Below are 12027 nucleotides of genomic sequence, written 5' to 3'. Positions count from 1 at the left end.
GACAGAGCTAAGGGGTTTAACGGTAACTACTGGGGTGTAGAAATGGTGCGTCAAGGCCAAGACACAAACTTTATTAAGGATTCAGTAATGAATCAGTTTATGTAGTAGCCTGTGATCTCATGGTGCTGGTAAGATTCTCCGTAAGCCTGTCCCACAGACTTCCCTGGAGTTGATAGATTTGTATGACCTATGAAGGCATAGTAACTATAGCATGAGGAACAGAATCTGGCCTTGTGGGTCCCAGGCATCTGACAAACTTGTGACCTTCCTTTTCACCCAACATTTTGAGGAGCAATGAGAGAATAAAGCCTCTTAAGAGAGCCACATTCAACATTGGTTCAGAGATGAGGAAATTATCCACCAGCAACAACCAGATTTTCTCAATATCCCACTCCCTGCTGGAAGCCAGTTGTCACTTGTGCTCTGAGATAAGTCTGTCTGGCAGCTCACCTGTTCCAGCATGTCCTTGGGCAGATCTTCCTGCTCGTCCATTGTTAGAATTGCCCGTTTGATTTCATCATTGGACAATTTCAACCTGGATAAAGAATATTTTATTTTGTTGTTAACAATACTGGCTTGAGTATTAAAACTTAATGCAAGATAATTCATTCTGCTACTCCAGCTGCTGATTTTCAAGAACTGTTTTTCTCAAAATCTCTTAGTGAAAGCTTATTTCCTGACAATATTGCCCCTAAAAATAGTATTTTGAAACCGTTTTAACATTCTTTCAGGACTTTGTAATGCTCTGCTGACACAGAGAACATATCTGCTTTATTGTTTAGTTTCTATTGTTCTACTGTTTAGTTTCCTTAAGTAAGGGGTTGGAGGATGAGGAATAGGTAAGACATCTATACCCACCGTTTGCTTTACATATAGTAGCCATGTACTGTAGATGAGAAAGGAAAACTAAATTCCTTTTTTAAAAAGATTTTAAAGATTTATTTATTTTATTTTAGAGTGAGAGAGTGTGCAGGCATGCAGAGGCATTAGGGGAGAAGGAGAGAGAATTTCCAGCAGGCTCCACAACGAGCACAGAGTCTGACCTCACAACCTTGGGGTCATGACCTGAGCCAAAATCGAGAGTCAGATGCTTAACCGACTGAGCCACCTAGCACCCCAAAAAACTAAATTCTGAACTTGATAATTCATCAGGATTGTTTAAAGTTTGTTTTCAGATTAAAAATTGATTTTAAAAGGGTTGAAATCTGTTATTATTAAAAAGTTGAATAGTTAATACTCAGAGTAAAAGGCAAACACACTTCATGGTGGAGGAGTTTTCACATATATTATTTTGTTGGAGGTTTAAAATAACTGTGATGGTCATTTTTTTTTTTTTAAATGGAGGGAGAAACTGAGGCGCAGAATGTCTAAGTGAATTGCCCAAGGTCGAATGTACGGAAAGTGGCATTATCTATCACAAACAGGAAACTCTTGATTCCTAACCCTAAATTCCTTTTACAAATCTGCTTATCTAGTTAATAACTTTTAGGGAAGAATTTAAGTAAAACCAGAAATCTGTTTTCTGTTTATCATAAACGTATATGATTTACTAATTAAATTAAGGATTTACTTCTTGATTATGTCAGCACAACAAAGTGTGGACTATAAAGAAAAGTCATGAAATTAAAATGCACTTGCAAAAATGTGTTTCTATCAGACACAACCAATAGTCTTCACTAGGGGGAAAGGTCTTCATCAGATGATTAGCTAGAACAACAGAGTCATTCTCTTGTTCTATCTGTAAGCATCAGCTCCAGACTTACTTAAAGAAAAAAAAATCTTACTTCCTTATTAAACTACCACTAAAGTGACATATTAACATTATTTGGTCTGTTCTAGTCTATGATCTTCAAGAAAAATCACATTAGGCCTAGAGATAAAGACATACACACACAAATACAGGGCAAGATATACAGCCTTCACAGGGAGCATCTGAAGGTAGGGGCTTTGGCATCAGGCTGGGCCCCAGTCCTGGCCGAGAGGGCTGGGCCAATGTGACCTTGGATGAGGTGTTTTTTAAGCCTTCGTTTTCTCATCAAACTGCATCAAATAATGCCCGTAAAGCACTGATCTCTCTGCCTGGCCATGGATAAGGTTCACTAAACTAACTATAGGTATTACTCTCCAACGGACTCTTCTCCAAAGGGGACAAGAAGCAGCAGTACTTTCCTAACCTAAACATTCACATGCAGATACGTGATCACTACACTGCGCTTAGTAGGGTCATTATGAACACTTCCCAAAGCACTCTCACAACCCATTACTTCTACCAGTTTCTTCTCTGTACACAGCATCCATTAGGCCCAGGAGTATTAAACAAGAATTTCAAGACAGCGTTCTTAATTTAAAGATGGTTATAGTGTTTGGGGGCATCAAACAATAAGCTGCAATACTCGTGCTCTCACAGATAAACGAGAGGGCAGCCTGAGTGCAGGGGTGGGCACAAAGGTCACAGAAGGAGGAAAGGAACCTGAGGTTCACACACACCCCACTCTGGACAGCTCTGGCTTGTTCTTTTCGCTAAACTTTGACATAATCTTGTGAAAACCAGCCATTTTGCTATGTACACTGAATGTTGTTTCATGTGCCAGTAAGTAGGAAAGGGAAGGAACAAATCCGTGCATCTTACTGTACTAGTAGCATCCTCTTTTACCTCCTGTTGTGAAATCCAAATACATGGCATCTAGGCAATATGTGAAACTGCTTTTTTGTTTTTGTTTTTGTTTTTAAAAGAGAGGGAGAGAGTGTGTCCTGATGGATATGGGGCTAGAACTTATGACCCTGAGATCAAGACTGAGACACTTAACTGACTTGAGTCTCCCAGGAGCCCTGAAACTGCCTGTGTTCTAAAAGGAGACCCATTCTATCACCTCATCTGAGGTATGGCACCCTCATAATTCCCTGGACCTGCTCAGACCTCTTCAGGTTGTTTTAGTCTTCTTGGGACAATCATCACCCCACAAACATTTTCACCAGAACATCATGATGGAAAATCCCCAAACTTCATTGGAACCATTTAGCTGAGCTGGTGTGGGTAAAACATATGATAGGATAAAAAATATCCTGGCTTCACCGGACAGGCTCTGGGTAGCCCTCAATTCTAGGACACGAAAGGCTTTGAATCCGTTAGGAGCAAACACCACAGTTCAGCCAGGCCCGGCCAGGGAAGAGGAACATTGAGGAAGGCTGAAACCGCCACTAATAAAAACCAACTGGCTGTGGAACCGTCTATAGCCATCCTGAGAAAAGCACCACTTAGAAGAAAAAAGTAAATTAGTTCTGTGTCCTTTTCACACTGAGCTGAAGAAACTACTTTATGGTGTGGTTCCGCTGAGCCCTTCTGTTTTGCATTTAAAAGAAAAGGGGTTGAAAATCGGAGTGAGAACAATACTTGAAGTATCAGATTTGCATTCATTAGCTCCCCATATGGAGTGCAGAACTTCTTGCTTTTGAAATTGTATATATTTATGCTTCTCAACCCCCAGAGGCTGTCTGGACTAAACACTAGCTCTAATTCATAACAATTTTGGTTTCTCTTTATGTGTTTCACAAAGAGACTTGAGACTTTAATGGATAGTACTTAAGAAAATCTACCTGTCAACATACTGCCTCACACGCGGCCTGCTGGAGCAGACAAAGAGACTGCGCCCTTGGGGAAAGAGGAGAAGGGGACTCCGCCCTCGGGGACCAGTCTGTAGGTTGCTGGGTTCTCAGTATCATCTGTCATCCACAGAGTGAGTTGCTGCTAATCTCTGTAATTTAAGGACCCTACCAATTCTAATGTTTTAATCGCTTTTAAAGCTTGCCAGTGTTCTGGTGTGCTGGAGGGTGGCAACTTCTCAGACATCCACCTCAACTTTCTTTACAAGGAAGGAAACAAACCGGCCACTTAAAAACAGTAGTTAAGTCTACCTTGCGTCCCTCAAGTATTTCAAAAATTTGCCAAGAGAACTGGAACATTCAGGCATAATGAAAATGAGTTAGGGATGGACGGCTAGATCAGCCTTAGCTCTGCTTCAGTGGATTTAAGCCAAATCCCCCAACTTTAAAGTAGCTTTTTGTGGTTTACTGCACCCTGGCCGCCATTTTAAGTGAGCATCTGGAAAAAAAAAGAATGGCAGAACACTTCATAAAAGTGTATTTAAGGTGGGTTCATTTTGCAATATAAACCAGCTTCCAAGTTTCTTTCTTTTTTGGGGGAGGGAGGGAGAGGTCGGTTTTAGGGAATAAAGCAGAGTGAATTTTAATTGCCACATGTCACCTGGATAAGCCCGGTAAGTTGGTGCTCCCTCTGCCTGTGGCCTGAGGAGGGGGTTCTTAGTTTGAGGAGCACCACGTTCACTGCACTTGCAAGTCTGTGGCAAGCGGGGACCCTCATGGCCTGGAGCTTCTGTTTCAAAGTCACCTTCCAGGCAGTCTCTTTCCAGGAGCTGCGGGTAGTCCTGGCCATGAAGGCGGCGAGTCCCAAGTACAGGGACTGTGCGTCCCTCCCCTGCTGGGCTTGTGGGGAAGGAAGTTTCATGTCCCTTTCCTTTTATAGATGAGGAGGGTATTGCTTGTCCCTGACTGAGTGATGCACTCACGAAGGCACCAGGCATGGATCCCGGGCTCTCTTGCCCAGTCTCATTCCTTATGACTGATGATGCCACCATGCGGGGCTCTCCTTCTCAGCTATGCGCCGACCCCTCAGGTGCCTTGGCTTCCGCGGAGTGCCTCTTCAGAACTGCCCCCCCGTACCCCCATAGTGTAACTGTTATCGCTCTAGGAGGTCCCCTCCCTCTGGTGAGCCCCATCAGTGTCCTTCTCACTTGGCTGAGCATCTGGCTCCTTCTGGTCCCATCAGCCTAGGCCTGAGCTGTTCACAAGCTACCTTGCTGGTGTCATTTCCATTCTCCAGTGAGCTTTCAAAGTCACGGTCTGTTCTGTGGCACCCTGCATAGCGCCAGGCAAACAAATGCGTCAAAGTGATAACTCTAAGAAAAAAAGCATCACACACACTTTCATAGGTTTCTTCCTTCCTTCTAGCCCCTAGCTCCTTTCGTATGTGGTAACGCACTGCCAATGGAAGGGGGGTGGTAAAAGTAAGGTGAACTGCTGACCAGCTAAATAACTAAACACAACCTAAATTAAAACTAAATCTGCTTCATTTCTATTACTTTTACCACACAGCACACTACAGGTCAGTCCTGTGCTTTCCTGACAGGAGTAAAACTATTGATCATGGAGCAGAAAAGCATATAGGGCTGAATCCTCAGTGGGAAAGAGGTTTTAGAACCTGATCCATAAGGTCTAATTACTGTAAGGTCAGCTGGGACTCAAAATTACCTTGTTATGTACAATCTGCTTTTTAATTATGCTCATTATAATAACACTCATTCGTTAAATTGGATTTTAATAGCTACTCTAACAGATACAAGGCAATTTATCAAAAATTATCTTCCAGAGAGAGTTTAGATACAGTGTTCAAGTTCTAAGTCACCTTAAGCTCTGACACTTCTGAGGTAACAAGGAAACTGCACAGCACAAATAAGAAATAATTCCTTCAATAATGAGATGGGAAATTTGCCAGAAAGAGCTGTAACCTTCTCTGTAACTGGTGTCAGTGTTATTATCCTCACTGACATCTCGTACTGAGAATAATCTGTCTATGAGGAACTAGGTCACAGATTTTACTGTGATGAGCACTTAAGTAATATAGAAATTCAGGGTGATAGCTCCCTTTGTCAAGCTGTTTAAAAATGTCCCTCTAGACTGCAAAAGCATAAAAAGAGGCAGAAATTCTAGGCTTTAGGGGAAAAAAAACTTCCCCCCAATTTTCATTTAATGTCACTACTAAGAATGTGACTTGTAAAAGGAAATGACAGCAAAGCGAATTGTATATACTATAGAAGAAAAGTAAGTAGACCTTCAGTTTATTTCCCTGGTATCTTCCTGAGCATGTGTTCAGGGAGAAAAAAAGTGGGGCTAAGTACAGGGCCTGGCCATTTACATAGCTTCCAGCCAGAGGCAGAAATTAAACGCCAATAGGATGGTTCGCGTTACCTTCCTGGTTGTATTAAATTCAGGGATCTCATTAAGCTTCAGTTTCTCTTCTAAGAGAAGAAACATTTGCTCCCTAAAGTAATATATATCTGGCTAATAATCAAGCTCCACGCTGTAACCCAAGCAGCAGTGTTTTATGTTAAAAGAAATTCACTGTAAGACCATCTAAAAATAAAGACCGCAGGGGCGCCTGGGTGGCTCAGCCAGTGAAATGCCTGAGTCTTGAATGCAGCTTGGGTCATGATCTCAGGGTCATGAGACCAAGCCCCACGTTGGGCTCGGCACTCAGTGCAGAGTCTGCTTGAGATTCTTTACCTCCGCCTCTGCCCCTCCCCATGCTTGCACTTCCTGAATAAATAAAAAATAAAGGCTGCCACTTTCCCTTTTTACTCTGAAAATGAAGCCACCTTAAACCAGCTTTAATAACTATATAATATTCTTTCAGAATGTGACCAGGGAGGCTTATATTTAATGCCCCCAAATTTAGGATATTCATTTATCTCTTAAGCGTTAGGTATCTTTGCCTGACAGAAAAGTTCCTTCTAGAGAAAAGAAGAAATTAGATACAGAAAAGCTACTTGAAATGCCCAGAACAACCAGACATAGTGCCTGAAGCTATGGGCAGATTCCAGCCTCCCAAGTTTCCTTTCTTCTTTTCAAGTTCCAAGGCCGTGATGGTTCACTAATTATGAGAAAGATTCTCAACAAGGCTGAAATGGATAAATTAGCATTTCACTCAGGTTTGAGATTTACATCTCTTTAGTCATAAAAATGTTCAGAAAGAACATGAAAATCATAAACTTGAAGTATAAAAAGGTGACTTAGAAAAGCAAAATGAAACAAAGAGCTTTTACCATTGCTGCTGATTCTGGGACAGTGTTACTCAACAGCTAAAATATTTCTAAAGCCAGGAAATATAAATAAAGGTAAAGTCCATTTTATAGGCTCTCTGGAAAAATAAACAAAACAAAACACTGATTTGGGATGTTCCACTCTTTAACTTCAGGACTCTGTGGAAATTAAACTCTAAGAAACGAAGAAGCATCCAGCTCTGATATATTCCACACAGGGAAGTAGGGGCCATGAGTTCTCCTCTCCTTAGACAAAAGAGAATCCAAAGAACTGAATCTCAGCAGAATCCGATTAAAAGAACAAGTACAAACGTGTGGATGGGAGCCACGGGAGAGGAAAGTTGGTCCTACCAGAAATGTTTATTCAATATCAACAATACCTCGAGAGAAGGATGTTGCAATTCTGAGCTCTCCGACCATCAATCACTGAAAGCTCTTTGACTTTAAGTTTGGAACTCAGTGTGTCATCAATGGCATCTGCTTCTTTCTATAAAGAGCATGAAAGAAATCCATCAAAGTCAAACAGGGACATTCCGACTTCAGACACACATTTTCCTTTAAATTTTCTGTTTACACACACACATACACACACAGGCGAGGCTGAGATGGTGAGGGAGGGAGTCCAGGGAGGTTGTGGAACAAAGGGCTAAAATCAAGTTGACAAAGGGAAGTAGTAAGAAAAGTTGACCACCCACATTTGAAAAAGCATTTTTGGAAGAACAAAGTGCATCTCGAAGTTGAAGATGCTAAGCGTGCATAAATTATCAGTGAGCAGTGCCCTCCTTTTGTCCCCCAAATCCCTATGGATAGCAGACAGAAGAACTGTCACTATGAATCAAGCTCGGCTGAGGCTTGCCATTGCCAGTCCTGGCCGTTTGCAGGGCCCATTCACTCCAGAACCATTTGCATCCTGAGCACTCAAAAAGCTGAACAATAAATCCTGCCAAACGTCCTCATGTGCAACAGGAAGCTCCCAAGCCCAGATGGTACCTTTCATCACCCTGGAGTCTGATGGATAACAGACAGGGGGCAGTTCAAGGCATGAGTGCAATTACTTGAATTAACAACAAAACACTACTTTGTTGTGTACTCCGCTGCTGTACAAAAAGCTGTAAGCAATAATGTCCCATCGTAATTTATGGTGGAAGAGGCAAAAAACAATTGTATATAAAATACTATTTATGTAAACTGGGCATCAAGGTGAAAATCCAGACTAACTTGATAAATAGCAAGTTTTAATTTTATTAGAGGTCAGAATCAATTTTAAAAATGGATCACGGCATTTTTAAAATGTAAGAAAACCAATGAGCTCTGGAACTGTGTAACAGTTTAGGAAAACAAAGACAATATGAAATTTATAGTAAGAGGCACCATGTGATCAAACGTCAACTGTCTTCTGTCATGCTGAGATTTTCAGGCAGACCTCTAAGTATCAGTTAAGAGTTGAAACCCAATGCAGAATTATATAAGCCCTGAGTTACACTATCTAGGAAAAAAAAAATTGGATAACCAAGATATTTTGAGCTTATGTTGAGCCAAGAAGTTATAGTAAGCAAAGTTTGAGTAGTTGCTTACTTACCTGCTTGGAGTTACTGTTCACAAAGAAATCCTACAGCCATGGCAGAGGCATGGAAAAGGCAAATCAGACACATGCAGTTCAGAAATCACAGCAACAAGTGGGAGAAAGTGAAAGCAGTCAAGGAAATCAGTGACACAGGGTAAGAGAGAATTTATGCCCCAAGGACCAGCCATGAGAGTTGATGAAGATGGGAGAGTCTGACTGAAGATACGATGAAGAGTGCGAACTAAGCATTCTGGGGAGAGAAAAACGACATGCGCAGTACACCATTTTCAATGCAGGCAAATCAAATTCAGAGAAGAAAGGACTTAGACACTCCGGAAAGACCCAAGTTGGGAAAGGAACAAATTCTCTTTGAAAGAGAAATGGGCTCCATTTATTCAACATGATGATATTCACTTGAAGCAGAAAAATATCAATCAATTCCATCAACTTGAGGAAACTACTCCCATGGTAATGTCCTACCAGCAAAATATTCTTTTTGGGTGGGTGGGGGTGGTGGTGGTGATGGTGTTGAAATAATCTCCTGTCTTCTTGTGCCATAAGGAAGGATTAAGAAAATACAAAAGACAAATTCAACAATATAGGTCAATAATGTTAATCTTCAGAATCCCCTGAGTCCCAAACAATGCCTGGTGGCACTGTGGGTAGTATGAGGAAAAAGACAGAATGTGCAATTAAGAGACAATACATGATCATGTTGTGTGCAGGCCCTTGGTGGCACTGTCCCAGCTGCCTCAGGGCTGTTCAAGCACACAAGGTCAGCAGCCTCTTCCTGAAATACTCCAGACGAGACTTGGAACGAAGAAGAGAAAGAGGGAGAAGCAACTGACACGTTAAGAGAAAGTGCCAGCTTTCTTCACATGTTTCTGCTGTGCTGGAATGAGTGGGGCTTTGGTGTACAAAACACACACCAGCTCTCAGGCCAACGGCTTGCACAACCAGCAGTTGTTCAGCAGATTCCTCAAGGCTGCACCGGCCCTGACAGCATAGCTAAGATGAGCCGTTCCACATCATTCTTCCAGTGGGAAGCACAATGTGTCCCTCTTCTGCTCCACCCATACAAGGATGGATTGTTTTTCTAGAATGGCATTTAAATAAGTTGATAACCACAGGAAACCTTGCTTCTCCGATGCCACACTTTTCTTTTGTCCTGGTTTTAACAACCAGGTTTTCTAGTCTGAAACTCCTCAGGACACTTGCCCTGTGAAAGCAGTGTCTCCTTCCAAGGGCAGGAAAAAACTATGGTAACATGGATTCCATGAAGTCATCTTATCCTACTTTTCTCTCTTAAAGAGACAAGTTGAATTTAGATCCAGCTTTTACTGTCTGGCCTTCAAAGAAAAAACTTCTTTGAAGTTTTCTATCAACTTACTCTCCATTAAGTTCCCACCACCAGAAAGTTAAGACTTGGGACCTTCACTGTAGTGCGCTATGGAATTAGGCAACTATCACTGACTGGGTGTGAGGCTTGCAGCTCAGTCTTACTATCTGCAAAATGAATTAACAACTGGATTATTATTGTGATGATTAAACATGATAATTCATGGAAAGCATTTTGTACAGCACCTGACACACACGTATGAGCTTGGTACTTGGAAGCTATTATACAATTATCTTTCAGGCTGATGATCAAGCCCATTTTTTTCTCCTATTGCTCTCTTTTTCCACAGAATTGAAGAACAGCTGGTCCAGGATCTCCCATTTATCACCAGCAGCAGAAGTAAGGGTAACAGTTAATAGCTAAGTAAGGTATCTTATCTTTCCAGAGGTGAGGATGAGGAAGGCCATGGGAGAGTTTAGTCAATTGTTAGCCTTAAGATTTCCCTTCTTTAGGGGTCCTTTAACCCAACACATTTTAAATAAAATCACAAAGCTTATTAGATATGCTATGTTAAAAATAATGATGTTTCCAGGCCTCTTTCAAATAAGTTACCATTCTTCTTGAAACTTCTAAATTATTCCCTAATTGGCTTGGGCCAAACACCATAAGATCAGCTATATTTGGTTCTACCTAATAGGATGTCTGATTTTTTCAGATGATTTTTGGTGTAGGCCTTTGGGAAACAGAAAGCTGGGACTTGCATTTTCAGGAACCAATGCTGACAGATTCTTAGAGATAAAGTTCTGCAATGACAGGATGCTTCAACACTTCACAGATAATAATAATCCTTACCTGAATGGTTCTTAATCTTTTTGAGGTTGAGGTCCCTTTGTAAATCTGATAAAAGCTAGGGACCTCTCTCTAGAAAAATGCATACTATTCATAGAAATACATACTATTTGTACAAAACCTTTTCTTTCTATATGTGCTGTGGCTAAGGGCCAAGATTCCTGAAATAAATACCCTAATTCATAATTTTTCAATGTAAAATCTAGATCTACTCAATAATGAAAATGTAAAAAGAAAGAAAAATTCTTTGATCATTTATATTTAAAAAAATGAGAAGATAGCATTGAATGTTCCAAATGGGAGCCCAAGAATGACTTCTCTATTACATATTAGCAGGAGAGGTCAGATTCAGGAACTTGGGATAACAGTTATCCTTCGTTCCCTAAATCAGAGCAGAGAGGCTTTCAAATGTTATACTACATGCTGCTAAAGGAGTGTCCTCAGGCAAAGAACTGAAAAGGAATGGAGATACAAGCTGTTAATTTATTGCTACAAAGATATGACTCCTTTTAGATTAATGGGACATTCACTTTCCTCTACCCAACTCCACAGATAGGGAGAATGAATTTATAACATCTCAACAGGAAAATTTCCCACAAAACCAAAATGAATATTGTTCAACTCTATCTGAAACAGTACTACTATGCAATGCACATTATGTATTAAAATAAGTCTTTTGTGGTTGGCCTGGAAATCACGCATAATACAGTTTCAATGAGAAAATAAGGTTCTGAGATTCAAGAAATTGACTTTCAGATGAACTTCTGGAATGTAAGCAGGGGAATAACTGCTTGCTATTCCATTTCATGGGGCACATAAGCCTACATAATCAGCTCTGCACACCTTTGCTATCCACACTGAAAAAAAAAATCCTGAATAGAAATGGTCTTATTCTTAAAACTGTGATTACAGACAATCCTTTACAAAGCCTGACTTTCATCACCAACAGGAGCACTGCATAAGAACCAAGTGAAACTGAGAATTTACGCCACTTTGTAACCTGGTTGTGCCACCTGTTCAGACACTGAATATAAACTAAGCCCTATTTCTACTTATTGGTGAGATAGAAATAATACCTCATAGAGCTGGCATGAGGGTTAAATAAAAAAGTAAGTATAAGAGTGCCTCAAGAATTAAATTTTGGGATTGATGAGACTGGGACTATATATTTCATATTCAGCACCAAAAACGTAATAGATACTTAATATTGTCATTTTTTAGTCTATATTATGGTTGTTTGCAGGTTTCTCCACTTTGCTTTTATGTAGCAAGTTGCTTTGCACACCTGTGTAACAGTTTAATACATCTGCAACCTTTGAAGTATTTCATATACAAAGCAGACATTATAAATACATTTTGATTTTAATGATAAAATATTTCTC

The 12027-nt window shown here is 40.6% G+C and overlaps 1 protein-coding gene across 3 annotated transcripts in view; it reads right to left on the bottom strand.

Moving 5' to 3' along the window:
• Positions 1-12027, bottom strand: part of DAAM1 (dishevelled associated activator of morphogenesis 1) — a 162900-nt gene that overhangs the window by 23615 nt on the left and 127258 nt on the right. For 2 of the 3 annotated variants that reach the window (XM_059182222.1, XM_059182223.1), the window contains exons 16-18: positions 8473-8502; positions 7274-7380; positions 451-535 (exon numbers count right to left, since the gene is read on the bottom strand). In XM_059182222.1, coding sequence (XP_059038205.1) covers positions 451-535; positions 7274-7380; positions 8473-8502 — 222 coding nt within the window. The remainder of the gene's footprint in view (positions 1-450; positions 536-7273; positions 7381-8472; positions 8503-12027) is intronic. The other variant, XM_059182224.1, reaches the window with a different exon arrangement.

The sequence above is a fragment of the Mustela lutreola genome, chromosome 7 (assembly GCF_030435805.1).
Source record: "Mustela lutreola isolate mMusLut2 chromosome 7, mMusLut2.pri, whole genome shotgun sequence".
Lineage (NCBI taxonomy): Eukaryota > Metazoa > Chordata > Mammalia > Carnivora > Mustelidae > Mustela > Mustela lutreola.
Note: the sequence above shows the minus strand (reverse complement) of the source record. Positions and strands in the feature narration are given on the sequence as shown.